The following is an 18334-nucleotide window of genomic DNA, read 5'->3' as shown; positions in this document are numbered from 1 at the left end:
AAGCCTATACCGTAGTTTATGTAATAAATAATTAAGAATTCAAACAATGGTCCGTTTACATCAAAATTTAATTCAACCATTACAATGGACAATTTGGGGGCAAAAAAACTGATTTCATTGGGCCCTGCAAATCCCTAAGTCTACTTATGAGCAATAACAGAAAGCACCACTAATTGAATTCAGGATACCGCTGCCTGTTTTCTTACCTGAGCTGTTTGAGGAACTGTATGTCAGAGCTGCTGCTGATGAGTTTGATGAACTCCTCATAGGAGGGCGCATATGTGTACGCTTTCTTATGATGTTCGTTCATCTGCTCTCTGTGCTCTAACTGAGCTAGCAGCATGCGGTTAATGTAGTCCGGATCGCTCAACACGTCCACCAAAGGCTTTAACACTACAAAGAGAAAGAGAGAAAACATAAGCTTTATGCTAAACGCAGTGAGATGACAACCTCAACATGAGAACTGTTCCAAAGGGTAGGCAGCATAATTATATTGCCTTCCACGCATCACAAACAACAAGCTATTCATAATTGAACTACAGTCAAGCAGCCGTTTTAAAAAGGTAATTACTGTAGCTGCATATGATGTTACTCAGAAAAGTACCTGCAGAAGCTTTTCTAAATGTATATCTATCTAACTATATTATTAATGTTTACTATAAAAGCATTTCATAAAAGCAAAATATCTGAAAAATAAAAAACAAATTATAAATTAATTACAATTTACATAACTGAGAAAAAACAAAGTGCATCTAAATATTACACTTAAAAAAAGAAATAATATTAAAAATTTACAAAAAATGTAAAAGAAAATTTACAACTATAAAATGTAGGAAATAATAATAATAATAAAAAAATCATGAATCATTCTGATCTGTGAAAATGCAGTCATCTGCACACATGAGCTGATGAATCATCAAAATCAGTTCAGTTGCATTATATAAACAAATTATTCATTAGAAATCACACTTCCCAAATCTAGTATGCATTTGATTATGCAAAAACAGTGAAAAACTAATATTTTCATTTATTTTACAAACCCAAATATCTTAATTAGGGTGTCAGCATTACATGAACGTTCATATTTAGACTAAATACAACAACGAAAAATAAACCATTTAAATATAATAAATTACAATTAATATAATTAAGAAAAAACAATGCATCTAAATATTCCACAAAACAATTTAAACAAAAATCTAAATAAAGGAAATTGTTTTTTTAAATTAATTACATGTTCTGATTCTTGAAAATGCAGCCATCTGCAAAGACACTCATTTGAATCATCTGAATCAATTCATTTGCAATAAACTCTTTGAACAAATCTTTTCCGAGTCAAATTCTAGCATGCATTTCACTTGAGGCGTGCTACTGAGGTCAGATATGGAAATTCTGTCAATGCAGAACTTCAAACCAATCTTTTCTCTAAGTTTTCTGCCTTCGAGAGTAGCTGCTTGTGCAAACAGTAGAAAGCAAGGCAGCTCACTAGCACTGTACAAATCATCTTTTCAAAGTTTATTTCAGAGTCTGCTTTACAAGAAAATACTATTTCAGTCCTTCTACTTCAAAATGTAATGTTTAATTATGTGTGTTTCTTTGTAATTCTTTGTAAAATGTACTAGCAATTTCTGAGTGAAAGTGGTTTTAAAGTAAGTTTTCAATGAACAATTGTTTTTGGAACAGAGTTACACTCAACAGTCAATCTCTGACCAATCTCTGACCAATCGAAAAGCAGTTTAGGAAATACGTCTTGGCCAATCAGTGATGTAGATGTTGTCATGTGACTGCATTTTGGTTCGTTTCAACTGGTACGGACCAAAGCAATCAGTGTGGTGTGAAAAGGAACCAAAAAAGCTGAAAAATGCTACAATGTAGTATTTTTTGCCCTTGGTTCGGACCAAATGAATCGAACTAGAGATGTGAAAGCACCCTAAACCTCCTCAGGAGCTTGTTGACGTAGCTCTGATGAAAATGCTGAGACGCAGCAGACGGAGCATGAGGCAGTGCCTCATTACTGCCAGACAGAGCTGGCGGATGACGTCTCGCCCTGAAAAAGATGAATGGCAACCTGCCAGTCTGAGAAAACAGATGCAAACACTTCCTCCAGTATAACCCCAGACCAGAGCAGCTGCATCCTGAATCAATAGGGCAGAAATTTTTTTTTCCTTTTTTTTTTCAAGTGCAGTTTTAGTATATGTTCTTGTGACGTTGAAACCTTATCGAAATCAGATTGTCAACAAAAATGTCTCTGGTAAACAAATTTTGGAGGATAAACAATGCTATTTTTTACAAATCAAAGGTTTTATCATGAATTCAGCAGACACTTTTATCCGAAGTGCAATCAAGGTATACATTTTATCAGTTTGTTCGTTCCCTGGGAATCAAACCCAAATCCTAATGCTATACTCCGTTTTTGCTTTAAGTAGAAAGTTGAAAATTCCCACTTTCCTAGTTGAAAGTTGAAAGGAATAGTTCACCCAAAAACTAGAAATCTGCTTAAAATTGTACTCCTCATCAGGCCATCCAAGATGCAGATGAATTTGTTTCTTTATCAGAATTGGAGAAATGTAGCATTACATCACTTGCTCACCAGTGGATCCTCTGCAGTGAATGGGTGCCGTCAGAATGATAAGATAAACAGCTGATAAAAACATCACAATAATCCACAACACTCTAGTTCTCTAGTTCAATCAATTCTGTTAACTTGTGAAGTGAAAAGTTGCGTGTTTGTATGATACAAATCCTTTATTAATGCGTTTAAGTTCATACTGTCACTTTGAGACATAAAATACAAGCCTAGAATCTAAAATATCACTTCCTCCAGTGAAAAAGTCCATCCCCTGTTCTCCTCTCCCTTTAAAATAAACCGACATTCACTACCAGTCAAAAGTTTCAGAACAGTAAGATTTTTCATGCTTTTAAAGAAGTTTTAAAGATCCGAACTGCACTCAAAATAGTATTATTATAAAATATTTTTACAATTAAAAATTTATATTTGAATATATTTTTAAAATTTCAAAGCTGAATGATCATTCTGATTTGCTGCTCAAAAAACATTTATTATTACTAATATGTTGTAAACAGCTGGAGAAAAGGCTTTTTTTGTGGAGCTGTCAAAGCACTGAGCTAAGTGGGCTAAGAGAAAGCTCTCCTTAACAAAGCAGCCTGTAACCATCAACTAAAACATACAGAACATACAGCATTCATCTGAAATAGAAATTGTTTGTTACATTATAAATGTCTTTATCATCACCTTTGATCGATTTAAAGCATCCTTGCTAGATAAAAGTATTAATTTAGTTGTATTTTGGAACAAATAAATGCAGGCTTGGTGAGCAGAAGAGAATTCTTTAAAAACATTAAAAATCTTTTGACTGTCAAACAGTTTTAAACAAATAAACTATCAATGTTTTCGCTTGTAAACCCGTGTCTTTAATCTGTGCATATTTCTCTTTGATTCAGATTCAGATGAGATGGGTTTTTCACTGGATAAAGCAATATTATGAATAGAGGACTTCTGTTTTATCCAGAATCAACAGTTTGAAGTTAACGGATTTGTTTCCACCAAACATGCAGCTGTTTGTTTCACAAGATGTTAATTGATGGACTGGTGGATTATTGTGATGTTTTTGTCAGCTGTTTGGACTCTCATTCTGACGGCACCCATTCACTGCTGATGATCCGTTGACGAGCAAATTATGTAATGCTACATTTCTCCAAAAATGATGAAGGAACAAACTTATCGACATCTTAGATGACCTGAGGGTGAGTAAATTCAAAGCAAATGTTCAGATATATGGACAAACTACTCATTTAAGAGTAAAATTCTGGGTAAAAGTAATTAATCATAATGTGTAAGTGATGGCAGATTACTAGACACCTAAAATTCTTTAATATCCTGCGGTAATCCTTCATTTCTCTGTATATCACACTGACATGAACTACCAAAAGTCATCAAAACCTCCATCCCTCTCCAGCAGCCTATAATAATGTATTTAGTAATTTCATGGCAAATCAAAGATGATAACAATGACACATCTGGTGCTTATCATAAAATATCCCGAAATCAATTTCATGATTTGTAAAAAATAAAAAAAATAAAAAAAAATAAAACCTGCAGTAGATGAGATTCATCAGTTCTGCACAAGAGCAGCATTGTAAGAACACAGATGAGCACTGAACAGACAATCAGCTGACTTTGATTTGACTTGTTTTTCCACTAAATTTAACACTTTAGAAAGTTAATGAAGTATTATTATCGTGAGTAATCGCATGATTGCCTGTGATTTTATATATATTTATAAATTATGTCTGTATGTATGAACGACTTTCTGGCTGACTTTTGTACTTTTTTTGTCAGATTGTACGAACAAGCAAAAATCACAAGGACTGAAAAAGATCACACAGTGTACACCAGGTTCAGTGAGAGTCACCTTTAGTAGCGACGACCTCCTCCAGTAAAAGGCGCAGACTGCGCGAACGAGCGTCCCGTGCAGGCAGCAGACGCAGCATGAGCAGACGGGCGCAGCAGTGCAGGAAACGCAGCTCCTCATCAGAACTGCGCAGACACGGATGCAACACAAACGCTCGTGGTACCTCCTCCAGCCTGGAGAGACAGAAAAAGAGATAGAGAGAGACTATTGTATTCTACTTGAATTAAAATTGTCATGCAAATGAAACAATCTGAAAATGTATTTTATAAGAGATAGAAATTAATATCTTGTTTTATTATTTTTATTATTATATTTGCCCTATTTTTATTTTCTCCTTTTTCTGATTGGGCAAGATGCAAAGCAAACATGCCAATAAAGAGATAAAAGATTAACAGAATTAATAGAATGAATCATAATAGAAATATTACTATAATTTAACTAAATATAATTATATATCAGGCCTATATTATATGATATGATTATATATTTTTTTCCATTTCTTCCTTGGAATATGCAAACCAATAATATAATATAATATAATATAATATAATATAATATAATATAATATAATATAATATAATATAATATAATATAATATAATATAATATAATATAATATAATATAATATAATATAATATAATATAATATAATATAATATAATATAATATAATATAATATAATATAATCCTTTCTACCTTGGAAATATATGAAGCAATCACATTGTATGACCATAAAATATTAAGGGGGAAATATTTCATAAATGGACAGAGACAGATAAACAGAACAGGTGAAGAAAGACAGATGAAAAAGAAAAAGAGAGGCAACAGAAGATGTCTGTCCACTCAGCTAATGAGCTTTGCAGATCGATCACTGAGACACACACACACACACTGATGAAGACACAACTGGCAGAAACGCTCATTACTGCATCCACATCCAACACACTCACACAGAGAGAGTATGTAAGCAAATAGAACAACAAGACAAAGTGTGTAAGTGTGTGTGTGTGTGTGTGTGTGTGTGTGTGTGTGTGTGTGTAATGTTTTGTGTAAAACAAAAGGTCACATTACAGGCTGAAGTTTTAATGTCGTCAGCAGTCTTCATCATGTTGATCAATCAAACTGAGAAATATTAATCTTCAGAGTGTGTGTGTGTGTGTGTGTGTTTATAAAGCAATCATTTGGCCTTCTTTCCACTGACAAATCAGTAATCAATGAATCCAATCAAGAGAGTGCTTGTGATCCAAACCCAAGCAGACTGAATTTCAACAAGCACAAAGGTTTTGCATTCTTGTGCGTTTTCCACTTACATTTACTGTGTGCTGTTATCAGAGTGAAGATGAAAAAAAAACGCTTTCGCTCTGTCAATCTGGATAACTGCATCTAGACGTTTTAAAGAAACTACATTAAACATGTTTTTGGAGGAAGAAAGTTTTTTTTTTTTTTTTTTTCAGTAAAACGCCTGAAACATGTATAACAGCATTTAAAAGTTGGGCTTGGTAACAATGTTGTTTCTGAATGTTTTCATATTCTCGCTTAGGCTGCATTAACTGGATAAAAAAAAAAGAAAAGTTATATTGTGAAATATCTGTACAATTAAAAAAAATGCATATTTAAATATATTTTAATTTGTAATTTATTCCTGTGATCAAAGCTGAATTTTCAGCATCATTACTCCACTCTTCAGTGTCACACGATCCTTCAGAAATCATTCTAATATGCTTTTGTAAAATTTCATTGTCACTTTTGATCAATTTAATTCACCCTTGCTGAATAAAGGTTTTTAATTTCGTTCACCAAAAAAAGTCACTAACCCGACATTTTTAAATGGTAATGTATGCACATAATACACAGTACACAATCTGGTTGTTTATACATTTGCACTGAATTTAAATAAGATTCATGAGAAGGCATTATTTAATAGAGTAAAACTTTGAAACGCTTAACAGCCATTAAACAAAGAACCGGTCAGTATAACAAATAATGCTTTGTCCTGGACAATAGTCAAGCATGCCAAACACAAACCAGTTAACAGATTCAGAATTTCTCCTGTCCACTGACAGTGTTGTCAATGGATAATGTGCATTTTGCATGCATTCAATGGTAACAACTGTATGTCCATTTCAATTAAAACCACTAGAAGTCCTGAAAGGCTCACCTTGCGTTAGCAGCCTTGAGGTCACAGAAATGCGTGTGAAGGGTCTTGACCATGTCGTTACAGACCAGGTTGACCACGTCCACCTCAGACAGACGCATTCGCAACTGTTTGGTCATTTCCCAGAAGTCCTCGGACAACATCTGATACAGTTGGCCCTCATCTCGACTCAAGGGGACGTACCACGACAGAATATAGTCCCGATAGCTGTAGTCAAAGACTGCAGGGGGAGAAACAGAGAATCGCACTGATTATTATAGACAATATTGCAGAATGACCAACATTTAGTATCGAACCAGTGAATAAAGTGCAAAAAAAATGTACCTTACAATGCAATACATCTCCTTTTTAACTGCCCAAAGTTAAATGGGTAGTTCAGCACAAAATGAAAAAATTAACTCATGATTTATTCACCCTCAAGCCATCATAGGTGTATATGACTTTCTTCTTTCTGACGAATACAATAAAATGTATATATAAAAAAAATGACCTGGCTTTTTCATGCTTTATAATGGCAGTGAATGGGGTTTAAGATTTTGATGCCCAGAAAAGTGCATCCATCCATCAAAATAATGTGTTAATGAGAGAGTGGCGTTTAGCAGATGCAAAGGCGTAGCATAAGCTCCAGTGAGAAAATGCTAGTCTCATGAGAACCAAGTTTTGGTTTACAGCAATGGAAATCCTGAGATTATGGTTTATATAGTTTTAAATATGGATTTATTTATTTATTTCTGTACACAGATGCATCAATTCACTTCAGAAGGCTTTTATTAACCACCCAAAGCCATGTGGAGTACAAGCCAAGAGTCCTTTTATGATGGATTTATGCATTTTACTTTGCTTAAAAATCTCAACAGCCATTCACTGCCATTATAAAGCTTGGAAGAGCGTAGAAATTGTTTTAATATAACTCTGATTGTATTTGTCTGAAATAAGAAAGTCTACACCTAGGATGGCTTGAGAGTGAGTAAATCATGTGGTAATTTTCATTTTTGGGTGAACTATCCCTTTAAGACAAATCACTACTGGACATCACTCACTCAAACATGCAATGAGGCTAAGGGATAATATGGGGCTGTTCACATATCGCGTCTTTTGCACGCTCAAGTTCGTTATTTCCAATGTAGGCCCGCGGTATGCGCGCTCATAATGGAAGCGACGCGGTCGCGGCGCGCTCGTTTTTTCCAGGCGCGTCCGTCCGCACAGCATCGAGTTAAAAACATCTAAACTTTTCAGAGAGCCGCAAGCGCATCGCAGGTCATGTGACAAGAACCAACCGATCAGCTTCATCATTTCCCGTAACAACGTTGAAAGCTCAGCCAAGACGAAGGAACAGCTGATCATAGCTGTATATGGATAGCCATTTTTAAATAAATTTAATAGCAGAGCTACTGCAAGCGACAGGCGTAGGGCTGCAACTAACGATTATTTTGATAATCGATTAATCTGTCGATTATTTTTACGATTAATCGATTAGTCGGTTTATGTACTTATGTTTTAGTTTTGCCCATTTTTTCCCCAAGTAACTTATTAATAAAGGGTCTTTATCATTCAACAGACTTTTTAACCATTTTGCATTGTCATATACTCATCAAAAACATACCTGGAGTTGTGTTTTATTATGTGCTGGTAATCCTTTGTCGAACTCTTCTGCAATCAAAACACTGACCCATACTCTAGCAAATTGCACAAGGAGATTTCAAATAATGTTTTCACCATAGCAGTCCTTAGGGCTCCTAAAGTAGTTTAACATCCCGAACAAAGCTTATTAAGGAATCTTTCAGAACATATTTTCACTAAGAATAAGAATAAAACAGAATAAAATTGCAGTACATTGCATTTTATTTTTTATTTTTTTTCCTGTAAACACACAACTTATACCTGGGAAACAGCTTCATAGCTTATGCTGTGAAATTGAAAACAATTATTCGAATAAAGTGCCAGTGGCATGAAACCTGAATGGAACTCACATTTTAAAGTAAAATCCATCAGAAAAAAAGTATTAAAAAATATGAAAAAAAGTCGGACACACAAAAAACTTGCTGTGTGAAAAAGAGCAGTGAATACTTAGAAAAAAAAAGTGCATTTCAAATACATTTAAACATTTACCTCTCTCATTCAGTCATAATTAGGCTGCAAGACTGAATTATGAACTGGTAAACGACAAACTGATCACAGAACATGTTTGTAAAGCTTTAAATGTTAACTGTTAAAAAGCAATGTTATCAGCTTTTACGACTAAACATTTGCAAACAACATTGTACTGGAGAATCTGAACATATAAAAGTAATTTCAGTAGTGCAAAGTTTACAGGTTACTCTTTTTTTTGAAGGCTCAAAGTAAAGTACTCCCACACTTTGGATGACTTCGTTCGATTAGTTTTATCTTCCGCTTTTTTCTTTTTCTTTCATGAGCTTACTCCACTGCCGTCTGCCTCCACCATCTCGCTGAATGCTGCAGAGAGCTGTTCGGGAAGCACGTGACATAAAACGAGGCCAGCTATTGGCTATTCGCTACTTCTCCTACTGTACTGGCTGAATAAAACCTCCAGTGGCTCATTACTGCCACACTTTGGTCACCGCAGATTTAAAATATGCACGAAATGAGCCACTTACGGCAAATACAAGTTATTTAGCAACTAATCGATGACTAAATTTGTTGACAACTATTTTAATAATCGATTTTAATCGATTAAATCGATTAGTTGTTTCAGCTCTAGACAGACGCCTCAGACGCCTCAGGGTCGCAACTGCGCGAGTGCTTTGGAAAGAAGGAGAAAGCGACGCACCTAGCGTTTTCCATGCGTTTTTAGGCGCGATATGTGAACGGCCCCTAAAGCCGTTTAAAATGTTGCATGTGGTATACTGCATACTGTTTCACATACTATTAAAAAAAAGCCTCTAAGTCAATGAGGCTACCAGATGTCTTCGCTTCACAGCTTTTTATCAGCATGATTAAGCACACAACATCCTCATCAACATGCTGTCAACAGAGAACCAAATATAATACAGTCATGAGCAAATCAAGCTATTTAGCAGCACTGTGTTTATTGTATGTAAATGGAGAATCTGCTTTGTCCTGTCAACAGATAAATCAACAAATGCAGACAGCAGGATAGAAATAGAACTGTCATAATTTTGTACTTTTTCATCAACTATTAATGCTAAATGCAAAAAACTATTCAAATCTTATTTTTATCAACTCTAATTTCATAGATAGATGGACTACAACGAATGAAGAATATACAGTTTTTTTTTTGCATAATATTGACTGTCGAAAAGTAAAGAAACGTAAAGGAAAACACACACAACAGCAGGTGGCAGATGGCATGTATGCGATGGCACTAGCAATGATTGCAGGCAACTGCAACAGACTCTGATGATGTGAGAATCCAACGGCCACCGTAACAACTCACACAGTCAAAATAAGCAGACCTACAGCTGAACAAGCTTCAGTGACACCCCTTGTGCAGCAGTTATTGAAAACTTGGTTTCGCAGGAATTTTTCCTTCCAACTGAGGCAGCACTATTTATAGCCACAGTGACCTCATAAAAATGCTGACTTTACCCAGCTGAGCATCAGGAAGTGCTGCTGACACTGTTCCTGTGCAGTTCCCTTCAGGCATCTTCTGCTTATTAAGTAACATGACAGAAACAAAGCAAGAACTCTTTATTACGTTGTTAATTCAGTCATAATATTCCTCCAATGAGCTGTAACCATCCGGAGTGAATCACTGAACTCAAGATCAGTCTGATTTGGAGTCATTCCGCTCTGTTTTGTGAACCAAGCTAATTGATTCACTAGAAAAATATCAGACTCAAACAACTGATTTGTCCTTTGCATTTTTAGGGAGAAGACTGAATTAAGTGTGCATCACTAGAACTTAATAAAAAATGTCTCTTTTTGCATTCTGCAGAAGTAAAGATCATCAAACAGGTTTGAAAGGGGAGGATGAGTAAATGATGATAGGATTTGCACTTTGCAGATGCAAATGGTTAAAGTGAGACTTGCTCTGGCAAACATCACTAATGAAAATGAAATGGCATCTAATTTACTCGATTCATAAATGTGAAACCCAGCTGTGCTCAGAGTACAGGAGGGAGTGAGTCAGAATGAATGATCAGAAACCGCTTCAGTGAACATTATTCATTTGGTGTGATGCACAAGCCTTCACAGCCACAACCTCGAAGAGAGTAGATGCCATTTTCTCACCGTTACACACTCATATTCAAAGAAGAGAGTGAGCGAGACAGGCACATGCAGATTATCTAGGCCTTTCAACACAAAAACCACACCCACAATCACCCAGAACCCCTTTAGGCAGGAATTAAAATTAATAAGATAAATGCCATCAGGCAGGCAGAAATGCAATGGAGCCTTGTATGCTTACCAAGGCTTCGTTTATTTGATAAAAAAATACAGTAAAATGGTGAAATATTATTATAATTTTAAATCACTGTTTTCATTTGAATATATTTTACAATTTAATTTATTGCTGTGATGCAAAGCTGAATTTTTATGATCATTCCTCCAGACTTCAGTGTCACATGATCCTTCAGAAATCATTTTAATATCCTGATTTGCTGCTCAGGAAACATTTCTTATGATTATCAATGTTGAAAACAGTCGTGCTGCTTAATATTTTTGTGGAAACAGTGATACATTTTTTTCTTTGTCACTTTTGATAAATTTAACACATTCTTGCTAAATAAAATATGAATTTAACCTTACTAACTTACCAAAACTATTGATCTTCACTGAATAATGATACAAAATTGTCTGTTTTTCACAAAAATATATTTTAAGAACTTGAAATATAATGAATGAGACATATATGCTGAGATTTTCTCCTTAACCCCTTCCTTACCAGTCACCCCCCATTTTTTGGCATGGAGACAGAAATGACATACCCAAAATAAAAATGTTTCTGCTCATGATTATTTCTGACTAGATACATAATCAACATTTGTTCACAAAGCTGACACTTCAAAGTTTACTGTTCAGAAATCAGAATCACTCAGACTGATAATAGAGATATATAAGCTCAAACATAAAAACAAAAATAAAAATATTAAAAACATATTTTTTAAATGTATTAAATAAATGTTGATGTAGGATATGAGTTTAGAAACACAGTGTAGCTAAAGCCACAAGTCTACCAAAGCTTAATTTGAAAATTTCATAATCTAATCTGTAAAACTGTGAATTTTATGAAATATTTTCTAAGGCCATGTCATGTGTGTTTTTAGAGAAGGCTAATCAGATTGATTTATGGAACTTGTCATCTCTGTAAGATCTCACATGTAAACACTCCTGTGTGCTTTGTCTGTGTTTTTGTCTCTTAAACTCCCCCATTCATGATTCTATTGTGCTCACCAAATGAGTCTTTCACACCTCCGCCAGGTATGACACATTATCCGCATTATTCTTTTATCATTATTCTTTTGCTTTTATTCCACCTTTATCAGCCTTTGTTGTGGTATTTTTAAGCTTTACAATCCACTAAACTGCTATCTCACTTCAGTCTCAGTATGCATTTAGCCCTTATTTATCAACAGTCTTACTATAAAAATACAACAAAACATTTTCTTACAACCTTACGTGAATTATTGTGACAGAAATGCATTATGAAGAAGAAATGCACCTGCTATTAGTAGCATTAGAGCTAACATTAGCATCAAGCTACATCAGACAATTTATGAAATTATTAGTACACTTTTACTCAAAACTCACTTTAAACCCTGATTGAGTGTTTGTAATAACATCCCTTTGCTATCACGGGTGGAATTTGGTCGTTTACTGTTGTAAAAATAAGCTATTTATAGCCTTTTACATTGCTGCACAAGTTAGCATTTCAGATGTACATTTTCAAATTTTTTTATAAAAACACCCAGATCTCAAGAAAATCTCATACCAAGCTTTACTATCGTTATCCCAGGTTTATTGTTCGGATATTTGTGCGTGTACAGAGGTGTATCAGTGTTGTTATGGCCAGAAAACTACCAGGAAGTGTGCAGGAAGCATGTGACACGATGCGCCGGTGTCCGGTTATGACAATCTAAAGACTGACAAGGCGAAGGACCAATCAGAGTCTGTCTGACACACATGCTGTGAGCACTGAGGAGCAAATACACAGAGACAGCACTGGGAGAGGCTGTTTGCCATCAGATCGCGTAAATCAGTGGAAAATGAATAGAAATGATGATTCTGTCTGAAGAAATATGAAGTAAACATCAGTAAATATATCCATATATCTCCGCAGATATGCATCTTTGGTCTATAAATCCTCATTGACGCTGTTCAGTGAGTCTATGTGAACACAAATAAACAAACCGCTGCTGACGTGACTGAATATGAATGAGTGGTGAATTTCTATTAAAAATGTGGCATAATACGGATTTATTATTTTGCACTCTTGACATAAATTAGTAAATAACTGTCACTGCAACAATGTTTTATCAAAATATTGGTCAAATATCGAAGCTAGAGTCTTTAAACTTTCAATTGATGCACAGTTTGTCCAGATCAAGTAAGAGAGTGATGTTTAACGTGCTGTGAAAGTGAAACAGTAATAAACTGGGGCCGTCACCGATCCTTGCAAGCAAAGGGGTTAATGAAGGACCAGGGCCATATGCAAAATGTAAAACATTAGTTATCATTCTAGTCTCACATACACACGTCACAGACTTTTAAGAAAGAAAAATTATATTAGTTATAAATCGATGAAAATTCGATGAAAACATGCAGCAGCTGACCTTTAAATGCAAGTATAACCCTCTCCTTTTACAGGAAATTCTCTGTTTTAGACTCAGTAATGAGGTCTATCATAAGACTCCTACTGTGGTTTGGCTGATCATGGACTAAGCAACCGTGAACTAAACCCTCCCCAAAAAAATTCAAGGGTGGCTAAATGAGAGTAGAGTCATTCAGGTTGTTTACAGGAAGCACAGTTTTGCTAAAAACACCAGTTGAATACATAAATAACACCGGAGAAAGCTTTCTGAATTATTTAAAGCCTGAATCGTCGTGGTCCCGAAAACCACAAACTAACATACATATAATGCTTCCCTCGGATCGCTTTTCTTTGGTCCTTTTTTTAGATTCTGACAGCACAGAGAAGTCAAACTGGATGCCAAACAACTGCATTCACTGCTTATTTATGGCGTGTGACATCGGTGCTGATGGGATTTTGTCATCGGTATATATATATATACACCTTCCTATAAATGCATTTATTTTACACCACTTAAAGGGAGGGTAAAATGGTTGTTCACAGTGTTAAAGAGATGGACTCTCATGCTAAACATGGCCAAAGTTAAAAAAAAATTTATATGGACGAATGACGGAGAATTTCTGTGCCGAAAATCTTACTTCCGGGTTGGTACAAGTTTTGGCTGTTTTTTTTCGATCTACCAGAGGAGAGCATCATTGCATCAAAGCGCTTCCTCTGGAAATCGTCGGCAGCGCTGCATAGGATTTGTTCGAGAATGTCTCCAAATAAGTGCGTTTTTGGATGTGAGGGAAAATTTATCGTGTTCAGCTTCCCAAAGAGCCCAGCGTTACACGAACAGTGGATGCAGTTTGTTTTTCTGGGGCAGCAATGGAGTGTATCAAGAGCCTTTGTGTGTTCTGGTCATTTAAGCGACGAATCTTTTATAAACAAGGGCCAAGTCGACGCTGCATTTGCACATCGTTTGCTATTAAAACATGGAGCAGTCCCTGTAATAAAAGATCCCATTCATGTAAGTACAACTGCATCAGATTTCTGTCTTTTGTTGAAAATCAGCACATAAGTGAATATAGGTTAATGGAAACAACACGAAACATCAGTATTATAGCTCCACTCACGGCACACCTCCAGGAGCTCGGCTTTTTCCGGAAAGAATCGGAAAGCTGTATTTTTCTTTTATAAATATGATAAAACTAAATACTTTTGGAGATATGAAGGATGCAGTACTACTCTATAGGTACTCAAGATTAACATGAGATTAGGTGAAATTGTGTATGTTATGTACCCTTTAACTTAATGATTGCTATCGGGATGTGAAGAGACTTTCAACCAGCATAACAAAACATGTTTCTGAAGACAATCACCTATTGCACCTTTAATGTGTATTTCATTTCAAATAATAGAAAATGTTTTTTTATGGTTGTAGTTTTAGTTAACTACTGTATAATAACCCTGACTAGTATTCCATTCCAGTCATGGTCAAGATATCTTTTACAGGAATTAGTAATTAAAGTCTTCTATTCTCCATCTCTGACCCATCAGGCTGATCTACAGGAAGTGTGCATCATGAAAACCGATTTACATCATCAATGACAGCTGATCCTGGGTCAGTAATGTGTTTAAAGCAGCTAATGGTCCATGTGCATTTGTCATGCAGAGAAACCTGATCAGAAGACCATATGAGTTATGAAACATCATCAACTTTGTGCAAAGGCAAACCCTAGTTACATCCTTCTCAATGTTTCTCAACGAAGAGTACAGCTGCAAAATTTGCCTTTACTATCTGCAATGATATATTATATTAAATATATTCAAAATATGTGGACTTGTCATTCAGTTTGCGAGCAGCAGAAGAGAGTGCATGTGTATGAGAGTATAACACAGACCCATCAGTCTGGATGAAGAACTCTCTGTGACAGAGACCACACTAGTGTCCGGTGTTCACCAGCGCTGTGTGTCAGCTCTGTGTTGGTAACAGGGTCTCCAGTGTACCGAGCACTAAGGGGATCAAACCGTGTAAGCAAGCTCATTATTATAATCATGGATCCCGTTCCCCCCGCACAATTCATTAGGAGAGTGAGCCTGAATTCCTCATTCATGTTAACGCTATTATCTGTCATGCACCAGCAGCTGTTCCTGGTCATGTGATCAGTCAGAGGCGTTAGAAACACTGGTTAGAAAGAGTGTGACATTTATATTTATCAGAAACAGACTTATAATGGGAAACATATTACTGGACATATGCAATTATGCATGTGATGCTGTTTGCTGGCAGCAAGGAAAAACACAGAGTGTATGCGCATGTCCATATTCAGAACTAAACAACTAAAGTTGGGATTTATCTTGTGTAAAAATATGGAGCGCTGCTGATACTTTGTGAGAAAAAGGTAAAACAGAAAAAGGAGAGACAAATAATAATGTTTCTAAAAACATACAGAAGCCCACACCTAACTTTTCTGCCTTGTTTTCCAGTGATAATTGACATAAATGTCAGGTTTTCTTATATTATATTATATCATATATATAAAATTAAATTTTTTATTATCAAATTACATAACTATCATCTAAATATATATATATTAGGGCTGCACAATTATGACATGAATCCTAATTGTCGATTATTCCCTTGAAACTGTAATTGTGATTTTTAATTACGATTATCACAATTTACACTGAATGATGTTTATACCATTGTTTGATGCAACTGCATGCTGTATTTTTATGTGAAAAACTTTTAGTGCTTTTCTGTAGTATTAAGACTCAAATGTCAACTAAACATCAGATTGGTTTCTTCTTAAAATTACAAATTCGATTAACTGTGCAGCCCTAATAATATATATATGCATAATAATATATATAATAATATATAACATGCATACCTACACAAACTGTATATATATATACACACACACTTACATATATTTAAAGTAAATATGAAAAGTCTATTAATAATAAAAATAAAAATTCATATTCGTATTCATAGAAAAAAAGTAATTATATACAGAAGGTGTTTCTGTTCATGTAGCCATATTTACTTTAACTAAATACAGCAAGTGACTCTTAAAAAAATGCTTATGTAATATGAAAGCACCAAAGCACATTTCACAGCACTTTTGTAATCGAATTCATCAGATGAAGTATGCTCTCTGAGAGCTTTCAGAACGCAGACAAAAGCATCGTGAAGGGATGAAAAGACTGACAAACATTGGATCCATATGAATAACCCGAAATAACCGACAAAAACGGTTTAAAAACAAACAAAAGGTCTTAACATAGAAAACATGTTTTTTGTGTGAGGGTTATGTAAAAAATAGAAAACAACTCAGTATGTAAACAATAGAGGTCAATGGAAAGTTTCCAACATAACAGAAAAACAAACGCGTGTGTGTGTGTGTGGGTGTACTGAGGTGAAAGACATGTTTGATGGATGCAGTTTGTGGTTTCTACTATAATGTTATTCCACCCACACGCTCCAGCAGACAGACAGAGAGTGAGAGACAGGTAAAAACTGCACGGTCAGAGACAGAGATGGTTTTCTCAAGCCTATCCAAAAATAAAACAGCAACACTACAGACAGAGAGAGATTACAACCCTTCTGACCCACGACTGTCCAAATAATGACGACTTGTACCCTGGAGCTGCCACTATATATATAGTGACCACAGATGGACCTTCAAGTCACACTTAAAAATATGTGAATGTCTCTGCATTAATTATTCAACAGTTTTATTATTATTATTATGATTATTATTATTATATCTAATGCCTTTTTACATTTTAGGGTGCCATTTATTTTAAAGAACGAGCACGAAAACACAAATTAATAGTTAACAAAAAATGAAAATTTGCTGGACACACACAGGTTTGTTTTTCTACTATTGTGGACACTTTCCTTTGACTTCTATTGTGTTCACGTACAAGTATTCTTCAAGTTTCTTACAAACATGCAGCTTTTCACAAGACATTAATTGATGGACTGGAGTCATGTTGTGGATTATTGTGAACTTTTTTTTATCAGCCGTTTGGACTCTCATTCTGACGGCACCCATTCACTGCAGAGGATCCATTGGTGAGCAAGTGATGTAATGCTACATTTCTACGAATCTCTTCCAATGAAGAAACAAAATCATCTACATTTTGATGGCCTGGGGGTGAGTAATTTTCAGCTAATTTTCATTTTTGGATGAACATTCTGAACCGACTTCATATATCCAATTTGAAATGACTAAAACATGAGTAAAAAATTATGACAAAAAGTGATGTCATGAAAGAGAAAATATCTGTATTCAAATGCTGCAAGATATGGAGACTTGATATTATATTTTATTTTATTTTGAATATCTAATGCAGTGACATTCAGACATTTTAAGTCCATAATCGGCCAACTTTTGAGACTGCTGCAGGAAACCTCAGATGTTCTGTGTTCTGCTTCTGGACTCTAAAACTCTAAAAAAAAGCCAAAGAAATGCAGCCAGTCTGAGTGCTGGAACACAGAGGCGGTCTTGTGACTGACAAGAGATCGAAGGTGAAAATCTCTGACGCTGTTGTGTGCCGGGCTGATGGATTTCATATTCAATATTTACCTCTTAACAATTACACAGACCATAGGTATAGCTCAACCAAAAAAAAAACAGCCATCATTTACTCAATCTGATCAAATCTTTTTTCCATGAAACACAAAAGGAGATATTCTGTACGGAAAAGAGCGGTGTAAACAATGAAAGCACATGGTAACTACATAGTATTCAAAAACCTTGTGCACTTTATTACAAATCTTCTGCTGTTACATAACAGCTTTGTGAGAGGAACAGACTGACATTGTACTATAAACTGCAAATCTTTCCCTCCACAGCAGCTCCCAAATCTCATTCAGTTTTTAAACTTGGTATGTTGCATTCGGTTGAGGGCCACGAAAACAAATGGGTTCACTGACATCAAACTTGGTGCAAACAGAATGCAAATTCAAGATATACTGAATATAAACAGGATGAAGAAATATATAGATTTAGTTGTTTTT

General features: G+C 35.2%; 1 protein-coding gene across 1 annotated transcript in view; it reads right to left on the bottom strand.

Moving 5' to 3' along the window:
- Positions 1 to 18334, bottom strand: part of LOC132109855 (sorting nexin-25-like) — a 48228-nt gene that overhangs the window by 26851 nt on the left and 3043 nt on the right. Inside the window, exons 3-5 of the mRNA XM_059516246.1 lie at positions 6591 to 6807; positions 4434 to 4606; positions 207 to 393 (exon numbers count right to left, since the gene is read on the bottom strand). Coding sequence (XP_059372229.1) covers positions 207 to 393; positions 4434 to 4606; positions 6591 to 6807 — 577 coding nt within the window. The remainder of the gene's footprint in view (positions 1 to 206; positions 394 to 4433; positions 4607 to 6590; positions 6808 to 18334) is intronic.

Source organism: Carassius carassius, chromosome 29 (genome assembly GCF_963082965.1).
Source record: "Carassius carassius chromosome 29, fCarCar2.1, whole genome shotgun sequence".
Lineage (NCBI taxonomy): Eukaryota > Metazoa > Chordata > Actinopteri > Cypriniformes > Cyprinidae > Carassius > Carassius carassius.
This window is presented reverse-complemented; position numbering and strand designations above follow the sequence as displayed.